The following is a 25,265-nucleotide window of genomic DNA, read 5'->3' on the forward strand; positions in this document are numbered from 1 at the left end:
CATGCCTTTTATGAAACACACTAGCTCACAACATAAATGTACTCATTGTAAATGCATTGCAGTGAGCAACTGTGATGGTGAAAATGCGACTAGGCAAATCCTTGCTTTAAATTGGAAGTTATGTTTTACTTAAATAATTTGATGTGACAAGGTTAGAAGCACACATGCACAGATATGCAATAAGCAGCCTGAGAGGAATTAGGGCATTTATTTATGCATTCTGTTAGGGAGTTTGGGCACTGATTGGAGATCAGGGCTGGCTTGCAATTTTATTTCATCCAACAGATTTTCAGCTGATTTTCAGGGCTTTGTACAGGCCATTCAAATACTTCCACTCCAGCTATAGCAAATTGACAGTCTACAGACCCTTTTTGACATGGAAAAAGCCTTCCCCAAACTGTTGCCACAAAGTAGTGAGCACAGAATTGTCAGGAATGCCATTGTACACTGTAACATTTAGGTCTGCTTGTTGGAACCAAGGACCCCAAATTCATCCTCCTCCACCACCAAACTGACTTAACATTATATAAACAGGCACTTCATCTGGCATCCACCAAACACAGTATTTCAACGCAAGTTATTGCCATACCTTTTACACTTCTTTCTAAACTCCTACACTGGTGGTGCAGATCTTCCTACATGGTTGGCACTTCTCAATTCAGCAGACAGTGACAGTACTTAAGAGACACTTGGAATCCTAAATAGACTGGCACAAAACCGGATTTTTGAAGCAGATGGTGATGCAGTTAAAAATGATGAATTTATTTAGTAACAAGACCTCTCAAAAGGACAAGCCGTATGCATTTTGTACCTTATGGGGCACTTAATCATTAGCCTATGATTAAGTGCCCCATAAGGCACCAAACGTGTAAGACGTGTCCTTTTGAGAGGTCTTGTTACTACATAAATTCATCATTTTAACTGCATCACCATCTGCTTCAACAGTCCAGTCTTATGCCAGCCTTATTTGAAATCCAAGTGTGTCTATCACTTCCCCTGAGCTGAAGGTCTGGGGCTTGAGCACCCGGACCTCAAGAAACTGTTGGTGAGTTCTACCTTAATATATTGCATTTTTTCAATATTCATACATCAATAAGTTTTTAAGACCCAAACACAAAAACCAAGTTTTATGCAGATGGGAAGCTTACCAATTTTATTTTGACCACCTGTGCATCAACGATATCCACGAATACCATTGTACACTATAGCGCTAATGTCTCCTTGTTGAAACCAAGAATACTAACCCAAAACAATAATTATCCCCTGATCACTAGTCCTACACCAAACTAAGTTGTCTGGAACCCACCACCCCAGAAATGACTGCTTGACTGCCATATGTGAAGATGATTCATCATTTCAGAGAACCCATTTCCAGCTCCCTGCTGTCCAGTGTTATACAGCTTTACACAACAACTGGCAATGCATGGCACTCTACATGGTGATATTTAGCTTGTGTGCAGCTACTAATATTTCTTGTACTGATATAGGTTCCAGAGACAGTTTGGAACTCAGTAGAGAATGAAAAAACTGGTAATGAATATGTTTTAGAGGGCTACGTAGAACGTCTGCCTCTCCATATTTTCTGAATCTAACCTTTGTCTCTGAGATAAGGTTACAAGACAAACTAAATAAAACAAAACCCAGACAATTCTAACATATGCAGGTTGCAGGGCTGAAATAAGTGTAACCTGATTTCACTTGAATATATGGCAATATGTGTAGCACTTCTAGCTAACTTTTCTAAACAAACGTTCGATTCTTTTTCCTGCAAACTTACTCGTATGACTTATGAACTACAACTCCCAGAATTCCACAAAGAGTTCCATAGTAGTTCATAACGACCCACGGGTCGCTCTGTTTCAGTGTCGCTGACTGAGGTGATGTAGTTAAATAAGCCCCTCCTTCCAGCTAGGCTTATAGTCTACTGCACAAAAGTTGCAGGGTAGACAACAGTGTTTATTTTAAGTGATGCATCTTGCCTAGTAACAACTCAGGTGCCTAAAGGCTAGCAGGCGCACGGGCTGCCCCCTCTCTCCATGGATACCGAAGACGAATGACAGCTTTAAGTCGTGTCTGACACTTCCTACTGAGGGGGAAGATGAGAGACGTTCGTGCGTGACGTACGTGCTACCTAGGGGGACTGTGACGCCAGGACGCCGCTACCGTCACGTCACAAAGCGTGCAGCGGCGGACTTCCCGGCGTGCCTCGGGACTCCCGGTCGCTCGACTCCATCGGGAGAGACGCGTCTGGGAGTCTCCGGCTTTCTCGCTTCTTCGCTGCTCTCCCTGCGCCCGGGAACTCGTGTTCCTTCCTCCCAGGGAACATGCCGCGCCGCCCTCCGCAGTGATCCCCGGACTGAGGCCATGACAGCCGCTCCGGTAACCCCGCGGGAGATCAGGGAGAGGCTGCTGCAGGCCATCGATACGCAAAGCAACGTGAGTCAGGGGGGACAGGGAGTGGAAAGAGCGCAACACGGGGTTTCGGCACTTGATGAAACCCTCTGAACCAGCAGTGAGAAGCTAGACTAGGGACGACCGGGAAAGGGCTGACGGAGAGTGACTGGAGGCTGCTGTGACACTATCCCTTGATTATGGGTGGTTGGTGGCTAAGGGCTGGGGAAAAGAGAGGTGTCGTTACTCTGGAATGCACTTTTTGGCTCCAGGTTATTAGTTGAGGGTCACATGAGGCTGGGAAAGACCGAGTCCCCTGGAGCCAGAACGTGCAAGAGCCTTAGGGTGGTGGAGGCAGTGGCACTGACCATGCCGGGAGCTGAGAAGCCCACAGTGGAGTGCTATAGGTAAGGCAGAGCTCGATAGGAACAGCTAGTTGAGAGCCCCTTCTCTGTGGGTAGGTGAGAGACGAGTATAAAGCCTGAGAGCTGAGCAGGAAGTGGGCAACTGGGGAATGGAGGATTATGGGTCCCGGCGTTTATCTGGGGTTGCAGTCCTTTGTAGCAGGGACCCCTGGCGCTTGTTTTAGGCCATCTCGCGTTCTTAATCCGACTCTGTATATTCGAGCACATCCGTCCTTACTTTGTAGGCGAGGTCGGGGATAGGGCCTAGTCGCGGCCTTAAGTTAGCAGACTGCCCTTGTAGGCACCGGCACATGTCAGACTGCTGGCTAGGCTTGCGATGCCCGAGTCGGTGGGACTGCCAAAACACACTCCTTTGGCATATTCTTATGTTCCTGGCAGTGCAGATGTGTGCTTGTGGGGACAGGGTGCATTTATCTCATGTTGTTGGCATTACTCTGGTGTGGGCAGGCGGTGTGCTTGTTAAACTGAGAGATCTGTTCTCAAAGAAACAGAACAGGGAAAGTTCAGAATGCTATTTATTGTATTTCATTTAGAGATTTGTCATGGGTCCTTATGTGACCGATTTATCTTTGACTGAAGTGTATGGCATTTATAACTGCATTATATACAGACCTGTTGTTGTATGTGCTGTTATATTTGAGGTGTAACAACTCCCACAAATTAGAAGGCCAAGTAATTTGCAGTCAGCAATACAATTTATTGGTATGTCTCAAATTTGTAAAAGCTTTCACTGTTGTTTACAGTATATAATCTACTGCACTTTCTATCTTCTCTTGATACTTATTTTAGCATTGGCAGGATGCGTCGGCACCTATAGAGTTTAATTCTGCAAAGCACTTATGTAGCAAAAGTTTGAAGTACATTGCAGGATAAGATTTGTAACCATTATTAACATGTATCTATAAAGCATAATCTCTTTGTAAACAACTTCTGAAGTTTGAGGGTTTTTTTTACTGAAGCCTTTACTATAAAGAGTGAACACTACTATTAAATTGATAATAATCTATTGCTGAAAACCTACTTTCAGTTATAGCTTTAAATACATGTGTATTTCCTGTATCACTGGAGATATACAGCTTGTACATTTAGAAAGGATTTGGACCTTTTAATGCCAGAAGCATCTCAAAGTTATTTTGGGGTGAGGGACACATGGGTATGTACATACTGAATTAATTTGTGTCTTTAATGCTGACACATACCTTCTGAAAGTCTGTATTTGGTAGCTGTACTTTTGAAAGGCCTGTGTCTGCATGGGAATTTTTAAGCTGTAGGTAAACAAAAGCACATGTAAAAATAGATTTAGGCAACTGTGATAAAGGATCCTGGTTTCCAGAAAAGCATATATTGTTTAGGTTGGGTATGCTTTATATTAGAATTGATTTGTAATTTTTTAATATCTCACAAATAGTTAAATATTTATTGCGCTGTATTACACAGGTGTGAAAAATAACAACTAAAGGTGCTGAGCAGTACAGAGCTAGGGCTCTTTGATAGATGCATTAGAGGAAGGTACTTGTAAGTGTTGTTCCTTTCTTTCAGTAACCACTTTTGGGAGTGTTCGGGAAAAAAATCAGTAAATCGCTACACCTTTGGCTTTAGGTATAGTAGTAGCCCTATTGTAATCAGTTTGTTAGCCTGCAGAATTGTTCAGCAATTTTTAACCCTGGTTGCTACTTTGACCCTTTTAATGTTTTTGCATTTTCACTGGAGAACTCCTTATGAATCTCATATGATGTTATTGTGTAGTGCACAACATGTTTTAGAATAACGGGTTCTAAATGAAGAATCTGTTAATCCGAAAGACACTGTACACTACACCATAAAATTATTATAAACTGTCACAGTTAAGAGTTTTTTTTGTTTTTTTTTTTTATTTTAAACCCATAGAATAACTGAAAGATGAGATGTTACTTGTTCATGCTTTTTGAGAACAAGCATGCTGTTTTGTGTTTGGATTTTTTTCTGTATAGAGGCATTGCTTATGGCTTACTTTTTTTTTTCCTTATAGCTTATGAGGCACCTAGGTGACCTGTTCATACCTATGGTATGGGTTATGCTTTTATGCTGTTTCTTAAAGGGGTTTTTCACAGTTAAGTTAACTTTTAATATGATGTAGAGTGATATTCTGAGACAATTTGCAATTGGTCTTAATTTTTTTTTTTTATTTGTAGTTCTTTAGTTATTACATTTTTAGTTTAGGAGCTCTCCAGGTTGGAGTTGCAGCAGCTATTTGGTTGCTAAGGTCCAATTTACCTTAGCATCCAGGGAGTGGTTTGGATGAGACTGGTATATGAACAGCAGAGGGCCTGAATAGAAAATTTACAAAAAGTAACAGCAATAAAACTGTAACTTCACAAAGCAAGTGTTTTTGCAGTTTTTAAATGAGGGCCACTGACCCCAGCAGTGAAGAGTTTGAAGAAGTCATTCAGAAACTATAACAAATAAATAAGGCAGACCAGCTGAAAAGTTGCTTAGAATTGCCCGTTCTATAACATGCTAAAAGTTAACTTAAAGGAACAGTAACACCAAAAAATGAAAGTGTATAAAAGTAATTACAATATAATGTACTGTTGCCCTGCATTGCTACAACTAGTGTGTTTGCCTCAGAAAGACTACTATAGTTTACATAAATAAGCTGCTGTGTAGCCATGGGGGCAGCCATTCAAGCTGGAAAAAAGGAGAAAAGGCACAGGATACATAGCAGATAACTAGTAGATAAGCCCCGTATAATGGGGGTTTATCTGTTATCTGCTAAGTAACCTGTGCCTTTTCTCCTTTGAATGGCTGCCCCCATGGTTACACAGCAGCTTACTTATATAAACGATAGTAGTCTTTCTGAGGCAAACACACCAGTTGTACCAGTGCAGGGCAACAGTACATAATATTGTAATTACTTTTATACACTTTCATTTTTTGGTGTTACTGTTCCTTTAAAGGTGAACCACCCTTTTAAATGAGTAATGTCACAACTGTGCAACATTGTCTAAGGGTTGAAGAGTATAAAAATGTGTGCAGGACATTGTCATATAAAAATATTTTAGAAAAGCATGTGGCTATGAAAATCTATACAAGAACAGCAAGAAATAAACATGAGCAACCTTTACTAGATTGACAAACACTGGCAGGCAAGTTGCATTTGTTGTGCATTCTTAAAGTAATTGCAAAATATGATGCAACAGATTGCTTGTATGTGATGCTTAAATTTGGATATTTGCATATTAAGCATTATCTTGATTTATTTTATTGCCATTTTTAAATAAAAAAACATAAAAACTTCTGTAATACACCACTTTAAAGGGATTGCTTGCCTTTTGTGACCGTATCTCCGTGCATTCTCTGTTGCCAAAATAAGCAATTTGGCAATACAAACTTGTATAAAAGAAATTTAAATGCTCCTTTTCTTTCTCTTTAAGCAATTGCTTATCCTCAGGTTAAGTGCTGTGATTGCTAATGCAGCATGGCAGAGTCAGGGCAGAGTATGTGCAGCAGCTGAAGCTAGCACTCTCTTCTTCACTCACTCTCATATCATCGGTTGTTGACTGGCACTATTGAGCAGAGGAGTAAGGAAAGGGCAAGGTATGCCAATAGAACATGAACCCAATGCTGAACTCCCCTAGGTATTTCTGGGGCAAGGCAAACTTCCCAGATTGGGTAAGTGCTTATTCTTAAAGGAAATTTTAACAAATTAAGCTTTTTAACTTTTAATAAGTCTCTGTATCCAACATGTTTACTTTGGCTTTAAAGCCAGCTTGGAGAGACTTTACTAAAAGGTTTCAGCAAATCTTTTAAATGCTATATTAGAAGCATGCGGATACCATTGCAAGCAAACTTTAAGTTGCGCATTCTCACAGGTGTTGATGCAAAGCTTTGTAAGTTCTGCATTCAGTGGTTATTGGAAAGAACACTGCTCTTCAGAAAAAAGACTACCTGTGTGTTTAACTGTACCTCAACAGTGGAGATTAGAGAGCTGTCTGTTGAGAATGCTTGGAGTTTCAGTTCACCTGGAGGACACTGATCAACAAGTGAGACAAAAGCAGTGCAAGCTTCTGTCTGCCCCCACCTATATAAAGCGGGTATGGGGTGGATTGACAGTTATTTGTTACTGGGACAGTCCCATAATACTTTCCAGCAAGCAGGAATACTAAAATCATTCTTTTTGTTATGATTTAGGTTTTCTTAAAAATAAGGGAATATTAAGATACAAACACACATTACAGCGCTTAAGCAGTCGTTTTCATGCAATGAGGCTGTACCAGACCTTCCTGTTAGGCCAACTGACCCAGTTATGGTTGGAACATTTTCTTTTTAACCATGGATGATCAACTATGATTATTCTGTTTGCCCATTGCCTCAAAAAAAAAAAAAAAAACTGATTAGCGAGGAGTAGCTGTGGCGTCTCTCCTGTTTACATTGTCAATTACCACTGGACAACAAAAAACTACACCCCCCATGATTAGCAACATTTTTCGCAAGGTTTCGCCAAGAAAAAATGTCCATAGACTCCATATGGCCACAAAAAAAGTTGCGCAGTAAGGAAAAAGTCGCTGCCAATGGGGGATGGGATGGTTGGGGAAGCACTGAATTGTCAGAAAGCTCTTGATGCTGTAGGCTGAATAATTCATTTCAGTGTAACCAGGCATCCTAGTATATATACTATTACAAAGTAACCAATGGTGGTAAAGTTGCGGCGAATGAAATCTTTAAAAGTCACAGTGACTTTCCCGCCATGGATTACTATATAAGTTGCTGAGACTTATCATGCGTGGATTAGTTTAGCCGACTTTTTAAAAAGTCACGGCTACTAATAGCTGTATGTGTCCTCACCCTTAAGATTCAGTGACTTAATAAACAGGCTGATGAAAGCTGCCTACTCAGCCCCGTTGCCACATAACTATGACTGCTGTGTCTTGAGGGAAAGACTTAAGTAATTTTTCATATTGGGTATTTTTTGCAGACCCTTAAATTTCTCATGTGTGTTTAATAACTTTGTGAAATGCCTTTTTAAAATTTTGATTTCATTATTTTGCAAGTTGCCTTGAACTTCCTGTACTTTCCATGCTTTTTCTTATACTGTGCTCTTTGGCACCATCTGTTGGCCTGTAAGGTAGAACTGTAACAGTTTACTGGTGAATTTAAATTATAAATATTTATTATATAAGTGTATAATTCCCCGTTAATATGTAAAATTAACATCTTTTGTGGTCCTGCCTTTTTAGATGCAAAATGCATATAATTTTACACCTGTTTATAATTGTTGTAACAAAACCATTGTATTCTACACATTTTGCCTATTCTATGCTATGAAAATGTGGGCCTTACAGCCTAAGTTGACTGGCTCCCTCAGTGGTTTTTGATTTATATAAAGTCACTATATTTGCTATTGTGCGGTAACAGCGCTTTATATTTAAATGAATAAAAAAAAGTAGCTCTTGCATTTTGATTGTCATTTTATTTAATTAGTTGCTTAGGCCACAAATCAGTTGTTAGGACTGTTGTCCCTTGAAAAAAAATTCTGTTGGGGGGGGGGACCAAGTATACAAATAATAATGTGTTTCAAAATGTGCCTCTTTATTGCCCACCATAAGAGAATACTTTATACAGAAGCAAGTTGGACTGTGCGCTTCTGCAAATTGTGTATGTCCCTAATTGCTTCTGTAAAGTGTCACAAATGCAAGCAGCATTCCTATTTAATCCTAAAAGTCCACTTAAAAAGGCCTTAATTCACCCAGTGTCCAAGGTTAATAATCTGTAAATTGTCAAACTTCATTTACAGAAAAATGCATAGTATAAGGTTGCTAATAACTAAAATACACCTATATTAAAAGCAGTTGCAAATTTGCTTAGATCCTTCTATAAGATACTACAGGGGTTATGTAAATAAAGGTGCGAAGTTTGCTAAAGGGCTAGTCACCCATAGCAACCAATCGGAATGTAGCAATTACTGGTCACCTGTTTTAAAGCAAGACTCTTACTAGCAGCTATGGGTTACAGTATTGGGCAATCGTTGCTTAATATCACATTTGGGTCAGTTAATTGATGTAGAATTATCTTTTCATCTTTATTTAAACAAATATGAAACTTTTTCTCACTTTTGCATTTATCCACAGGCTTAGAATTAGCCCAATGTGGCAATAAATGGCCAGCTATACTAAGGAGATAGAGCATCACCAGATTCTCTGCTTTGAATGATCAGCTGTATTGCAGTTGTATCAGTATGCTTGCTACAGTTTAGGGAGCCAACATATCCACAATTGGCATGTGAAGAATATCCCTATGATCACATCCCGGTTGCTGTGAAATCTGATTTGGGTTTCCAAACTACTATAACATAATTATGTTAAAGATAAAGCTGGGTGTCATAAGAAATATAATCCAGTGGGGGGAAAAAAAAACTCTGGACAAAGAGCTAGATTTGTTGTGGGCAGGTTGCTCGACAGGTGGGTCACTGCCAGGTTTATAAGGCTGATCTTTTTGAGGCAGGAGTGTATGGTGGTGGACCAGGCAGAAAGTCTAACTGGGCCCTTATTGGGTAGCCAAAATCAGTTTGTATATGAGGGTCTTAACATTTTAAAATCCTGTTTGTTTATGCCTATGTACAACCCAAATTTTATGTTTTTGCATGTTCTCTATAGACGGAACAAAGTGAATTTTGAATCCTTGGTTCATTTTCAGCTGTTTTAGCCTCTTTGCTACCCAATACTCCAACAGCAGCTTATGGAATGTTTGATATATTTTTTTTAGACATAGTTTTTTATTTAGGCATTATAAAATGCACAGCTCCCTTTAGCCTTTCAAATAAATAAATTAAATTTGATCCTATTATCAAATATGTTTATATTGCATAATTATCACAAATAGTAAAAGTTATAGTATTTTAATTGTGGCCGCAAATAACCAATTTGAGTAATTCTCGCCACTGGACAACATAACATTTAAGGAATTATGATATGAGCTTGTCTTTATCCTGTATTTAGTTTTTTTCCTATTCTCACTAATACCAATATGAGCAACCAATCAGTCCCTCTCCCAATTGTGCTGATAATAGCTAAGGCTAATGCCCCACAGAGAGATTTGTTGCTTGTGATAAGTCTCTACTACTGCGGGCAACTGATCTCCCGAAACATCTTTCCACCAGCAACAAAATGAATTACTCTTGGAAAGGCATATGAGTTGCTTAGTTTTTCCAAAGTTGTGCAGATTCCTCTTGCAGAAGGGACCAGAAGGAGGGGGGTTGTTTATATAGATCTCTTTGAATTTACTTTGCTAGTTTGCAGGAGGTAGTAGTTTCTTCTGGCGATTCATCACAGCAACAAAATACCATATCTAAACTATTTTTCATTGCAGTATTTGCAAGGACCATGCTGGTGCACAGGTCGGTCATTATCATTTAAAAATTATAAAGTAGATTGTCCTCGCACTATAGTCTATTACCAGGGTGCACTAGTGTGTATAATATTGTATGAGCTGAGAGTAATAAAGAAACACCTGAAATCTAGGCACACCTGTTTAGAATTATAAAACTTTTATTCAAGGCTGATGCCACACGTGGCATTTTTACGCTGCGTTTTTTCTCAGCCTAAAAACGCAGCACAAGCCACACAGCCCCTGACTATGGCGTTTTTCAGCCTAGTACTGGTGATGTAGCAAATCCCGTTTCCATGGTGCTAATAGTGCAAAATAGTAAAAAACGCAGCATATTTCAGCTAGGTCTGGCAGCTGCCTTTGTGTATACATAGGAATAGCTTGCTTTGCAAATACTGGCGTATTTCAGCCAACGCTTGAAAAATCCGTGCTAAGGCGTTTTCTAGCGTATTTACGCATTGTGTGGTTTGCTTTGAGTCTCCAAGTTATTTCTATGGATGGTGATATCAGGCGTTTTTCAGCCGCTGAGAAAATTAGAAAATATGCAGCGTAAAAACGCCACGTGTGGCATCAGCCTTACCTACGTTGAAAATCTCCAACTATTAAAATCCAACAGAAAGAAAAAGAATGAAAAAGAAAAGGAGGTATTAAAACCAAAATAACCCTATACCTGTTTAAGGGATATAGCAGGCTGAGATATAGCCAGTGAACTTAACTTGGTAAACAAGAAATTGAAAATTTAAATTTCTTCTGTTGGATTTTAACAGTTGGAGATTTTTAACGTAGGTTAAATAAGTTTTATAATTCTAAACAGGTGTGCCTAAATTTCAGGTGTTTCTTTATTACTCTCAGCTCATATCATTTAAAAATTGTCTTTTGTAATAATTGCATGATATACAGATGCATTGAGCATTGCAAGTCATGTCCATGGCTTAAAGCAGTCTTTAAAGCAGCTAGCTATTGGAATGCCATCAGAAACCCCCTTCTTCCTCTGAGGCATCACAGAAAGGAATTACGCATTCTTAATAAGCAGGAAGTGGCATTGATGGAGCCCACTGTAGTTATACCATCTATACCTTTCTGATGGCTTCTTTTGGTTATCAGTGAATTGTCAGACCACCTGTTTCTCTTTCCAAAGGACACCATTACTGGAAATTTTGCCCTTGTGCTCCAACTGGGTGTCACTTGTCTGTGCTAATCAGTTATAACCTGATCACTTTCCTGACAAGCATCCTATGAATAGAGCTCTGCTCACTATTTATAGTAGACTGATCGGGGCATGACAGGACTGCAGGCCTGAACTGTAAACACAGCATTCTAAAGGCTTAACCCACTTCTGGCATTGCAAATTCAACTACTTGCAAGTATCTGCTCTTGTTAGGTGCTTTTTCTGTGGGTGCCACAGAATCATTGTTAGTCAGTGTTATCCATACATATTTGTATGTTAACAGGTCTGGGATTTCTAGGTAAAGTTCCAGATTGTTTTCTATTGTGTTTATCAAGCAAAATAAACTTCACTTACACTATTTAACGTAAATCTTGTGTCATTCAGTCTTGGAATTACACAATCACAGCAAGCAGACAGGTGCCATTTTGTGGGCACTGTTATTAAGGCAAGATTTGCTTCACCCCAAAATCTTGTTTGTGCCAGAATGGGGGATCTGATGCACAGGATATAAAATAAGATGGTGAAGAGGGAGGGGGGAATGTGAGTGCTGAATAGAAAGTGAAAGTAATTATCTGCCCGTCCTGTATGCCTAAGGCAGTGATCCCCAACCAGTGGCTAGTGAGCTACATGTTGCTCGCTAACTCATTGGATGTTGCTTTCAGTGGCTTCAAAGCAGGTGCTTTATTTTAGAATTTCTGGATAGGAGGCAAGTTTGATTGCATAAAAACCCAGTGTAATTGCTAATCAGAGCCTTCTGTAGGCTTCCAGTCAACATAGGGGCTATCAAATAGGCTCTCAGGTATAAAAGGTTGGGGATTCCTGGCCTAAGGCATAAAGGCAGGGCAGGCAATGTATGACTGACAGCTGGGATTGTTAAATGGCTTTATAATGGGCATGGATGTGTTAAGCTAAAAAGGAATTTGGGTTTCATGTTTAATTGGAAAATTACTTTTTTTTTTTTTTTTTTTATATACAGCTTTTTATGTCTCTGTGACAGGTTCCCTTTAATTTTCTATATTATGTGCATGTATCATGTAAGTTAAATATAATTATATAATTTATATGTATACCTTAAGATGACCATACACTAAATGATATTGTTTTGAGAGGTGGGAGATGGCATGCAAATTCGATCATTTGGCCCTACAATTACAATAGAGTGAACAGGAGCGTCTGTCCTTGATGCAGGCTCAATCAAATGGAAAATCTGACAAATCAACATCTGGGTGATTTTTTGGCCATATAACTGTTGGGTAAACCCATTAGTGGACAAACCCATAAATGGACAGATAAGCTGCCAAAACAGCCACCATTAATAATAGTAAGCTCACTGCTGAATTAGTTATTGGTAATTGCACCTATGCATTTTAGCTCATAACAGTAAATCAGCACCTCTGAGTCTAAGGCTAATGCCGCACCATGTGTATGGTGTATATTTTCGCCAAGCCAAGAAAAGGGGTGTATGCGGTCTCTTTAATAGGAAATTATACCCTGTACATTGCATTTCCTGCAACTAGGGATGCACTGAATCCTCTATTTTGGGATTCAGCCGAACCCCAGATCCTCTGTGAAAGATTTGGCCGAATATCTAGCTTAATCTGAATCCTAATTTGCATATGCAAATAAGACCACTGAAGGGTTAAAGAGAACCGCGCAGGCAGTGAAACATTTTCAGCTTCTGTGACACAAAGTCAGGTGATTTTTAAGGATTCACATTTAATTTGGCCAAATTGGAATACTGCTGAAAAAGGCAGAATATCGGCCAAATCCTTGATTTGGTGCATCCCTAAAATAAACCCTTTGAAGAAAAATATTTTTCAAACCGTATTCTCCATTGGCTAATCCCATATTGCAACACTACCATTTTAAGTACTAATATCCTTCCCTATGGCTTATGGATCGCTATGCATATATGATGTTAGGTTGCAATAGCCAATAAATAAATAGACAACTGCATCTTTTATTTAGCGACTTCTTGTTAGAATTTTTTTCTCTCAGGTGGTCAGTGAGTGAAACAATGTAAAGGCCCCCATACAGGGGCCGATAGAAGCTGCCGATATCGGTCCCTTGGACCGACTCGGCAGCTTATCTGCCCGTGTAGGGGCAGAAACGAGCGGGCTGGCCGACCGATATATGGCCTGAAATTGGCCAGATATCGATCGGCCATGTTAGAAAATCCAGTCGGATCGGGGACTGCATCGGCTCGTTGATGCGGTCCCCGAACAGACTGCCCCATGGCTGCAAATGTAATCCGATTGTTTGGCCCCAGGGCCAAACGATCGGGTAATTTTTTGTTTAAGGTACTTGCTACCTGATATCGCTCACCCGTAGGTGGGGATATCGGGTGAAGATCTGCTCCCTTGGCGACATCGCCAAGCGAGTAGATCTGCCTGTGTATGGCCAGCTTAATACATATCTGTTAAGTGTTTGTTCAGAATGTATGGTTCTCCATTAAGACTTTTGGCAAACATGGCATTGTCTGTCCAGTTGTTTTTTTTTCCTCTGCACCAATGGAGAAAAGCCAAATTCGCTATTCTTCCTGTTTACTATAATGGAAATCCACCTGGTACATAGGGAGCAAGCATCTGCCAGTTAACCATATAGCTTGTTTTGAAGTTGTTTGAATTTAGTGGGATGGCTTATGGAAGCATATTCTGAAACTTGCCATGTTTATGGCAATCCAGTCTTTTGGTCTGTTGCTTTCAAAATCCTCTGTTGTGCAGTGGAATTGGGGTTTATTAAGAGAGAATGTCCTTAGCAGCCATTTGGGGGCTACTCATTGGGAATTGTCCTAAAAGGCACCATTTTAGCAACAGGCTATGGGGCATGAGAATGCTAGTAAATAGATGTTTTTGCCTTTTTTTTTTTTTTTTTTTTTTAATAATTGTTGTTTTGTTTTAGATCCATAACATGGTTGCTGTGCTAGAAGTAATCTCCAGTCTGGAGAAGTATCCCATTACCAAAGAGGCATTGGAGGTGAGTGTTTGTTTAAAATAGGGGTATATACAAGTGAGTGACAAAAAAGTGGTAATATCTAAAAATGTAACAAAGTTGCCCAGAAAACAGGTGTAAGAGCTTACATAGTGTAGCGCTTTAAAATGATTGAAATTATGGCTATTTTTTTCTTTTCTTTTTTTTTTTTTAAATATTGGACCTATGCATGTAAAACTCATGATTTTATGTGATGCAAAATAGGGCTTATTTATTAAAGCAAGCAAGTGCAGGGAATGCAATGTGCAGTCTGTCATGGTTTTTATTAGGTGCAACACTGAAAAGTAGCATCCAATAGACCAGTAATTCTAGAGATTTACATAGTTGAATTGAAAAGATGCACATCCATCAAGTTCAACATTTAATGTCTATATGAAACCTGCCTAACTGGGGATCACTGATCTAGAGGAAGGCAAATAAACCCTTCTGATGCCTCTTGAAGTTGCCTCAGAGAAGGAGAGGGGGGAATTAACTTCCTGACTCCAAGATGGCAAGCAGACCATGGATCAGCTTGGATCCATGGACCCATGCACTCTATGCAGCAGAACAAATACAAATGGCGGTGTGGTCCAAATATAGCGGAGGGTTGATTAAAATACTTTTTGATATAAAATTTGCATGAATGCAAATTTTTTTTTTTTTGTAGACTGGCCCTAATATTTATTTTACAAAATGTATTCATCTTGTTGGAATTTATAGATAAAAATTTCAAAAACCCATCTACAATTTGCATGTTTACTAGTGGTGGGTAGTGAAGGTTTATCTCCAGGGAAATTTCTTTCCCTCGCCCCTGTGGGCCAATAGCCTAAAGCTAACCACAGATTAACCACTTCAACGTGATTAGGTGCTTGGATTGTGACTTTCTCTGTTGCAAAGGCTGTGAATTGTACCCAGCTTTGGCAGGTATACTTTTCGGTAAAAACTGATTATAGCTTCTAGCTAGAATAGCAGAAGCATCACTCCCTGGCATTAGCAGTGTCACAGTACTTAAATTAACAGTAACACCAAAAAAAATAAAATATATTAAAGAAATTAAACTATAATGTACTGGTGTGTAGTCATGGGACAGCCATTCAAAAGGTGAAAAGGCACAGGCCTGCCCTCATTTCTAGCTTGTGTCTCCGACTGTCTAACTGCAATTTCAGCATTCATGTCCTCTCGTTGCCTAAAAAGCAACATGGAAAAAAACTGAGCTGGTCATCTTCCCACCTTTCAACTACGTTTCCCTGCCTGACATCACAGTCTGCATGGAAAATATTAATATAACCCCAGTTCCACAAGTTCGCTGTCCAGGAGTCTTATTTGACTCTGCTCTCTTTCCCCACATTCAAACACTCTCTAAATCTTCAGTTTCAGCTCAAAAACTTATCCCCAAGTACACCCCCAGACATTACCTTTGCTCTGCACACAACCTGCTTCTCTCCTTCTCACTCATCACCTCCTCTCATTCTCGCATGCAGGACTTCTCACATGCTGCACCCATCGCCTGGGATGCTCTTCCCCATCCCATTAGGCACTGCCAGAGTCTCCAGGCTTTTAAACGGTCTCTTAAAACTCACCTTTTCATTCAAGCCTTTAGCCTAAGCCCTCAAAAATGTAATTACCCACTGAACACCCCTAATATTTCTCATACACTCACTAACCACTGGTTTTCACCTCTTACTCTGCACTTACTGTCACTTCACACACAAACATGAACTCTACCGCCATAACTAAACCATTTTTTGTGCATTGTCTATATTTACATGTTAACTATTTTGTCTTTTGTACCCCTTTTATTCTGTAAATCACTCTGTGAATTGACATTCTCTATAAATAATATAGCAGCTAAGATAAACCCTGTAGAATACAATGGTGTTTTATCTGTTATCTGCTATATAACCTGTTACTTTTCTCATTCTAGCTTGAATGGCTGCCCCCATGGCTAAACATCCACACATACACACACATATATATATTATATTATATTATATATGTGTGTGTGTGTGTGTGTGTATGTATGTATATATAAATATATTACACACTAAAACACTTTTGGTGTTACTCATGTCACTGTATGCTCTAAGTCTGTGGCTCCTTCAAAAAAGGTGGTGAGCACCACTGTAGCTAATCTATTTTACAAACGTTTTATTTTTTAATTTCAAAAATAAAATCTTGGTTTCTTAAAGGTATATACTTTCTAAGTTACTCATACTATTATGAAATGTGTTTTTCCACCCCCAGGAAACTCGACTAGGAAAACTGATTAATGATGTTCGGAAAAAGACCAGCAATGAGGAGCTTGCCAAGCGTGCAAAGAAACTGCTGAGAAACTGGCAAAAGCTGATTGAGCCAGTGACCCAGAATGAACAACTTGTCAGGGGCATCTCTAACTTACCAGGTTCTGCCAATGGAGGTGGCTCCCACAACTGCAAAGCAGAGCCTACACCAACTACTCTTCTTGGTGGGAAGCCCATACAGGGGCTGAAAGACAGGAATGATATTCAGAGGGCACATTCTCCAAAAGCAGATAAAACAACCAACAGAAAGAGAAAAGGAGAACATCGGGATGGTGGCCTGAGTACCCCAGGACATGTATCCAAGCCCAACCATGAGCTTTTTCAAAACTCCTCACCCCCACCTACAAATGGCATTGGGGGAAGTCCCCCTGAGAACCTCCCTAGCCCTCTGGATGGAGGTTTGCAATCTAATAGACTGGAACCTGCTGAGAATGACAAGCATGGAAAAATACCAGTAAATGCTGTCCGGCCTCATACCAACTCTCCTGGACTTGTAAAACACCCAAGCACTTCCTCTCTGCTAAAAGCAGTTGTCCTTCAGCAGCACAGTGGGGGGTTGGAAGATGTCCTTTCTCACCAGCCCAGAAGTCCCCGCTGTTCCTCCTTTAGTCCCCGTGGCACTCGTGCAGAATTAGCTACACGGCAGCACACCACATATGCACCAAAGGGTTCTGCTCCTAGTCCTTCCCAAAGGCTACCGGGTGTAGACTCTGCACATCAGTCCCCTTTGCACCCTTCTACGCCCCCTGCCACAGCAAAAAGACTGGAGTCCCCTCGACAGGACAGAATCTCCTCCCCACACAAGCCGGTAGAACAGTTACCCTCCACTGATTGCCACCAGGTCTTACCTAGAACGTCACAACAGCACACCCCCCGCAGTAGCCTTGTAGACTCTCAAACCCCCCGTACTGGCTTTTCACCAGAGTCCTCAAAAGTAGATAGTGATGATGCAACATCAGGCTCAGACAACCGCAAGAGGAAAAAATCCAGACTTCGAACAGAGTTTGAGGGGCATTCTGCAGATGGGACTGGTAAACCAGCAAGGGTAAAAAAAGAACGCAAACTAACATTTGATGTTATGACAGGGCAAATTAAACCCTTAACCCTTAAAGATCCAGTGCAAGCAGAGAGTACAGCTCCTTCAGAACAACACAGGACTGAGACTGACAAACAGGATCCCAAGTTATGCTTGCCTAGTCCCTTTCAGCTTACGAACTGGAAAGAGCTGTCTCGAAATGAAATCATCCAGTCCTATCTCAATCGGCAGAGCAGCTTATTGTCTTCCTCTGGTGTACAGACGCAGAGTGCACATTATTATATGTCAGAATATTTAAAACAGGAGGAATGCACTAAGAGGGAAGCAAGGAAAACTCATGTTTTAGTTCCAATTGTTCTTCCAAGTGATCTGCCTGGAAGAACCAGGGAAATCACTAGCAGTGACACAGACAGAATACACAACCAACATTGGCCTGGTGTCAATGGCTGTCATGATACACAGGGCAACTGGTATGATTGGACGCAGTGCATCTCATTGGACCCTCATGGGGATGATGGTAGATTAAACGTCTTGCCTTATGTCTGCCTAGACTGAGCGCGGGTCCCAATTCCGCTTTCTCACATCCACGGTTTTCACTGCAAAACCCTGGGTCGCTCAGCGACCACCGCTCATCAAAGGAGATTTGTCGAGTGAGGAGCCCCCATTTCAGTTTTGGGGATGGTAGATGGAGGGGCTGATAGAGCCAGAAGCAGAAAAGAGATGTTTAGAGGGTCACTACTACATTCTGGGAATTATCCGCAGGTGTCTCAGTGCCTGCTGCACCCATCCCTTTGCGCAAAATGCTGCTACCGGTTTAATACTATAAATGAGGAAAAGAAATGCAGTGGAGGGCTATATAGCAAGTGAGCTGTAGTAAAAAAAAAAAGAAAAAAAGAAAAAAGTGTTAAATTCAAACCAACCCTAAAATCAGAGTGAGGTTTTCCCGGTACCTGCAGAAGGGCTGGAATAAAAATATATATAAATATATATATATATGACAGGTACCGAAAGCTTATGTGAGATGATTTAAATAAGTTGAAGATGTTACCTTACCATAACAAAGTATGCATTTATTTATTTGAATTAATTTTTTTTTTCCAGATTTTATTTCTATTGCCATTTAATTTGACAGAACCGCGTCTTAAATATTGACGCACTTAAACTTTGTGTTCCTAGCATCTCAGCTGGTCCTTTAAATTTGTAAAAAGAGAGAGCAGAAAGTCTTTAAATCCATTACCTTGGCTTACCTTTTCAATTTGAGTTGTTTCATGTATTTGTTCAGTCTCTGAAATAGTTTTGACAGGCTTGAACATTCCACAAATCCCCCTCAAATCCATATTTTAATAATTTTACACCTCAATTACCACTAAACTGTTGAAATTGCTGTTATCAGTAGAGTAGCATTTGGAGAAGAGGAGAGAAGTGGGATGCCACAATTTTTTCTACCTTTATCTTTGTAATATCCTCCTTTCCTAAATGTGCTATATCCTGCCCGTACCAAATGAAGTTTAGACCTTCACAGTTTACCTTTTTTTTTAAAGGTGATGGTTGGTGCTACCAGTGTGTTAAGCGTTCAAATACAGAAATGTAAGAAGGGCCTGTTTGTATGCTGGGTAAAAAAAAATATAAATACTTGCTACCATTCCTTAGATGTTATCTGCCTTATGGGATCTCCATCATAACACGCGATTTCTTTTTTTTTTTTTTTTTTTTTTTTTTTTTTTTTTTTTTTTTTTTTTTGCTAAAAAGAAAACCAAGCCTTAGTTGAATGTACAGTAAGACTTCTGTATTTCTGATATGCAGAAGAGAGCAACTTTGCTAACTTTGGTCCAATCAATGGACAACTTGTGATATAAATGTGGAAACCATAATAAAAAAAAAAAAATACAATTTGCACAGCTTTGTCATGGTATTTCTAACACATTCTCTACCAGATCCTTGCAGTTTTTGCCACTTGTTCTAAATACAGTTTACAGAAGTTGCAACCATGCCACTTTTGCTGCATTTAAAAAGTTTTGGGTCTTATTGAGTATGTGTCCTTTTGACTAGTGGCGTAAGGCTTAGCAGAGTGCATCAAAAGATCTTATAAAGTCACTGTTAAATAACTTCAATGGCAGCAGCCTCATGTCACAGCTTGGGTTATATTTTCTACTTGCTGGCTACTGTGCTGATGACCCAGCGGGGGTCATTTATAAACACTGAGCAAACATGCACATGGTCAGTAACTCATGGCAGCCATGACGATTGCTTTCAATGGTCAACCTGCAACTGGCTGGAAAAAAAATCTAACCACTGATTGGTTGCTATGGGTTACTGCCCATGTACAAATTTACTCAGTGTTTATAAATGATCCCCAGTGTGAGCCGCCAGATTTTCCATTACATAGAATAAGTGAAGATTTCCAGGTGAGTGACAATATAGTTTCTAGTCAAATGAAATACATATGTTCACCTTTTGACTGTGTTTTGTTCAAAAGCATACTGATAAAGGAGGGTGTCTGAACCCTAATTTCTCACTACATTGATGGATATTAGGGAAACTTGCAGCCGTAAAGAGTGAAGGCAGAGCTGGCTGTAAGTGCTCTTTAGTTTGCATGTCCTGACTATCCCTTTCTCATAGAAGGGGCATGCACATGAGGGAAGAAGATGACTCAGGGCTTACACAGTAGCACTTAAAGCCACCCTTGCCGTTACTCTTCCTGACATTAGGCTGCTTTACATTGCTTACCCACTGCTTAAGTTTAACAAAAAAAATGTAACTGGAGCTCCACTTCCTCTCCTTATATCTTTGTTTAAATGATCATTGTCAGTGACAGTGTCTGGAAGCAGTCATCACTATTATTATAAGCATAGTTACTATAATACTTGGGCAAGGGGCTAATGTGCCTAATTGTGACCCACATTTATGGTATGCAGGAGGGACAGACAAAAGGGACAACTAGACATAGAATGTCTGTTTTGAAGAAAAAAAAAAAAAATCATATATGGCACAACTTTATTATGTAAAGATGAGACCCGTGGAATGGGTTTCTACCAATCAAGGTAGCTGCACAATGCTACTAACATGTAACAAGCTCCTTCGCAGCTGGGGTGCTAACCACAAGATGAGGCTTGGCTGTGATGGTTGTATTGAGTCTTTATTTACAAAGGCTTTTAGCAGAATTTTGTTACTGCAGTGCTTTTCACCTAATATCATGAAGAATCTATAAAATTGTATCATCTGTGGTTTGATTTATGAAAAACATGATTAGTAAAACAAAAAATCTGATAATTACGGTATCCTTTTTAAAGGTTGTTGGTATGGTCGATGTTCCTCTGTGCTGTCATTACTGTTATTAGACTGCAACACTGCATAAATTGCCATGACTTATATTGCAGTCAGTGACACAGTAGTTTGGATGTTTTGCTATGTGAACAGATAGCTGCATTCCACAATAAACCATATGACTAATGTTTCAACGCATTAAGAATTACTGCTATAAGCAATAAGTGTTATTTACATGATACCTTCGAGAAACCGTTTAACACAACTACTCAACAATTCAACAATTTGCCTGTCACAATTTACTTTATGGAGGTGACATGGGATTTCAGACAATTTGTCATTACATTGGGAGTAGCAAAATACCCTCACCGTTGTGGGTCAAGATTAATGTACTTGGGACCTTTCCTTTAAATTGCTTGTTATTTTATTACAATAATTTGCTTACCACGCTCATAACTAGGTGTGGCCTTAAATATCTGAGCTAGTTTTGGCAGAAAGTGCTCCTAGCGAGTTCTAGATCAGGCAGCCAAGTTTGAACTCTTAAATATGCAAATGAGGAGTGTCCTTGCTCTCACATTACGTGCATGTGAGTGACCAAACTCATGTGGGCAGCATAGTCCTCTCATAGCATTTTCTGGCCAAAGTATTGTGTCCCCTAAATGGATGGCAGTCTTAATGAACCTCTGACATCGTAATCATAAATCCCAGGTCCTGGGGTATTCTGGGTAACAGATCCTACACCTGTAGATTTGCAGTCGCCTTTTATTTATCCGTCACATAGTCTAAAGAGCCCTACTGCAGTGCTAGCTGCCCAAAAATAAATTCCTTCTGTTGCAGAGTTTCTCCATATGTAAGCCTCTGCACGGGACATGATTTTTGCTGGACATTCCATTGGCGTTTTGGTGTACTAGATGAGAAACTGCCTTAAATTTGTAGAATGAGAGCAGTGTTTGTGCCATGTAACTAGATTACTGGTATTCAAAACGTAAAATGGTTAATGTATGCCATTACCCTTCCTGCTTCATTTGATAGTTCCTTTGTATAAGGTTAAAGGAACAGTAACACCACATTTTTAATATTTAATTTTCCCCAAAACAGGCTATAAATGATAGGTGAGGCTTACTTTGTCTTGAATTTTTTTTTATCTTCTGTTTGAATTTGCCCTGCAAAGTGCCCCAAAGGTGAAAAGTAAAAAGGTTGCAGAATCTGAGGTGTGAACAATGCAGCGCCAGTTAATCTCAGTATTGATACCATTTAAAGGTGCCCATACACGTTAAGATTCGCACGTTTGGCGAGATCGCCAAGCGAGCGGATCTTCACCTGATATCCCCATCTACAGGTGGGCGATATTAGGGAGCGTGTAGGCTAATTTGATAGTTTGGCCCTGGGGCCAAACAATCAAATTATATTGGAGGCAATGGGGCAATTGGTTCGGGGACCGCATCAACGAGCCGATGCGGTCCCCGATCCGACTAGATTTTCTAACCTGCCCAATCATAATCTAGACTATTTTAGGCCCAATATCAGCCGGGCAGGCCCATCGGTAGTCCCCATACACGGGCCGATTAGCTGCCGAATCGGTCTAAGGGACCTTTAAAGGAACAGTAACACCAAAAAATGAAAGTGTATAAAAATAATTAATCTATTATGCACTATTGCCCTGCACTGGGAAAAGTTGTGTGTTTGCTTCATAAACACTACTACAGTTTATATAAATACCCTGTTGTGTAGCCATGGGGGCAGCCATTTAAATTGAAAAAAGGAGAAAAGGCACAGGTTACTAAGCAGATAACAGATAAGTAGCAGATTCCCATTGTATTCTACACAGTTTATCTGTTATCTTCTTATGTAACCTGTGCCTTTTCTCCTTTTTTCATTTTAAATGGCTGCCCCCATGGCTACACAACAGCTATTTCTATTAACTACAGTAGTCTTTCTGAAGCAAACACACAACTTTTACCAGTGCAGGGCAACAGTACATTATATTTTAATTATTTTAAAACATTTTTATTTTTTAGGGTTACTGTTCCTTTAAGTCGTACACAAAGGTAAGCAGTCACAGCAGCCAGATAGGTGGGGGTGGAGCTGCTAGTTGGACAGCACTGCAATAAATTACAAATTCTAAACTTTAAAGCTCTGATTTTTACTTTTCTGTGCTTGTGTGTCTAAGACAGTAAAGTGTTCAAAGGTACATCAGCATAGATGGTAGTGCAGTGCTCAAAGGGAAGTAGCCTGTTTAGTGAACTTTTCAGAAAAAGGAGCTTGTCTGGGGTCTAAGGTAAGTGAATAGCCCCCTGTTAAATTTGATTTGCCCTTTAAATGCATATTAGTAATATTATGTTAGCTTTGTTCAATGCTAGCAGTCATGTATGCCCCTGAAAATATGCCCCTGAAAGAAACATCAACTTTCAATTCTGTGCCCTGTACATATGTAAAACTATGGCTAAATGGCCATGGATCTTGTGATTTTTCTAATAAAATAATACACAGGCAATGTATTAAAATTTGTTTCAGTCGTGGCACATTCGATCATGATATACTGAAGCAAGGCTACATTAGGCTTGCCAATAATATGCTCCATACTCTCAAAAATGCCCCTACCCGTGCCTGCACCCGAATGAATGAAATACGCTAGGGTGCAGGTACACAAAGCCGATATCTGCCATTTTTTGGTGGATATCAGCTACATGTGCCTGCACCCGAGCGTATTCCATTCATTCGGGTGCAGGCACAAGGTAGGCTGAACTTACAGTAGCGGGACATATTCTCAGCAAGCCAAGAATACGCCTGTGTGGCATTAGCCTTAGAACAGGACTTGCTGGATTAAATTGTAGAGAGGTTAATTTAACTACTTGAAATGCATATTAACTTGTAAATAAAGCTATTTTTTGGTTAGAGCTGCCAAACGAGCGGATAGTCTCCCAATGTGCCCACCTATATTGGGCTAATTCAGTTGTTTGGCCCTAGGCCCAAACATTAAAATGAAAACGGCTGGTACATGGGCCATTGGGCCAAGGACACATCAATGAGCCCGTGCAGTCCTTAATCCAATAGGAAAATCAAACCTGCCAATTTTTTAATGGCAAAGTGAGAAGGGAGTGGTGGTGGCTGGGGCAGGTAGCAGGGCCAAACAAGGTTGGGGCGCACTAAGATTTTTCTTGGTGGGCCAGTCTGACCCTAAGTGTAGCATGGGGATAATACACATGGCCAGTGTTAAAGCAAAGTGACAATACTAGTTCTGTGGGTACCACAGCGCACGCCCTGCTACTCTTTTATGATCAAAGATTTGTTAGCTGGGCAAGCGGTCTGGCAGGTGTATTTTGAATAAGAAAATTGTGTGGTTATCAGATTGTAATTAATACCCTGGTCAGCTGTTTCCAAATAATTCACTCATTTAAAGAGCTAATCTGATCTACTGAGTAGTCCGAGAATATCCTGTCTACACCAGTGTAGAGCTATACCCCAGCCTGTGGGCCTTGAGCTGGATAGCCCTGCTTAATGGAATATGTAGCATTTCTCCAGCTTCAATGCTAGTTTCCTTGGTAACCGTTTTTTTGAGTGTAAATGTACAAATACATATTTTCAGATGACAGACAATATAGTCTTTAAATGTTGTCAAAAGTGTAGCATAATGCTAATGTCAAGCAATTAAAATAGCCAAGATTTGTCGATCAAATTACATAATTGAAAATGCTTCCTAATGTATTTTGTTTATGCAATATGATGTACCTACAGCAGGCTTGGACTGGGATTCAACATAGGCCCTGGCATTTCAGGAATGTACAGGCAAAAACAGCCCCCCTACCAGCCCAATAAATATTGACTGTCAATGGCATCTAACAGCAGGCCTGACTTACAGCGATTGCAATGCTTGCCAATCGCAAGGAATTTTAACCATTTTGTCAACATATTTAAAATGGACAACAATAACACCCTATGTTATTGCCCTAAAACTCACCTGTCTTGACGGTTTTATGCATTTCTCGACAAAGGCAACATTAGCCAATAGTTTTTACCAACCTTGTTGCAGCCATAATGTCAATAAATGCCTAGAGCACAAGGTTGTCAGTTTTTAGGATGGCCATACACGGAAAGATTTGTTTGTTTGGCAAGGCCACCAATGCCTACCTAAAGGTGGGCGATATTGCGCTAAGTGCCCTAGGGCCAAACGATCGAATTACAAAGGTGGGCATAGGTGCTGTTGGATCAGGAACCACATCAATGAGCCAATACAGTCCCTGATCTGACAGAAAATCAAACCTGCCGACTGAGATCTGGCCAATTTTAGGCCAGGTAGGCCTCTCGGGGGTGCCCATACCCGGCAGATAAGCTGCCGAATTGGTCTAAAG

General features: G+C 40.1%; 1 protein-coding gene across 1 annotated transcript; it reads left to right on the plus strand.

Moving 5' to 3' along the window:
* Positions 1 to 2,219: 2,219 nt before the first annotated feature.
* med26 (mediator complex subunit 26) lies at positions 2,220 to 18,538 on the plus strand. The gene is made up of 3 exons (NM_001016996.2): positions 2,220 to 2,436; positions 14,248 to 14,322; positions 16,561 to 18,538. Exons 1-3 carry the CDS (start codon positions 2,365 to 2,367, stop codon positions 18,205 to 18,207), a joined length of 1,794 nt encoding a protein of 597 aa, NP_001016996.1. The 5' UTR covers positions 2,220 to 2,364; the 3' UTR covers positions 18,208 to 18,538.
* The last annotated feature ends 6,727 nt before the right edge of the window (positions 18,539 to 25,265 follow it).

The sequence above is a fragment of the Xenopus tropicalis genome, chromosome 1 (assembly GCF_000004195.4).
Source record: "Xenopus tropicalis strain Nigerian chromosome 1, UCB_Xtro_10.0, whole genome shotgun sequence".
In the NCBI taxonomy this organism is placed as follows: Eukaryota; Metazoa; Chordata; class Amphibia; order Anura; family Pipidae; genus Xenopus; species Xenopus tropicalis.

Coding starts and splice junctions, on each gene's coding strand:
- med26 (NM_001016996.2), top strand. CDS start 2,365: ATGACAGCCGCTCCGGTAACCCCGCGGGAGATCAGGGAGAGGCTGCTG. Junction 2,437..14,247: donor CCATCGATACGCAAAGCAAC/GTGAGTCAGGGG, acceptor GTTTTGTTTTAG/ATCCATAACATGGTTGCTGT. Junction 14,323..16,560: donor TTACCAAAGAGGCATTGGAG/GTGAGTGTTTGT, acceptor TTCCACCCCCAG/GAAACTCGACTAGGAAAACT.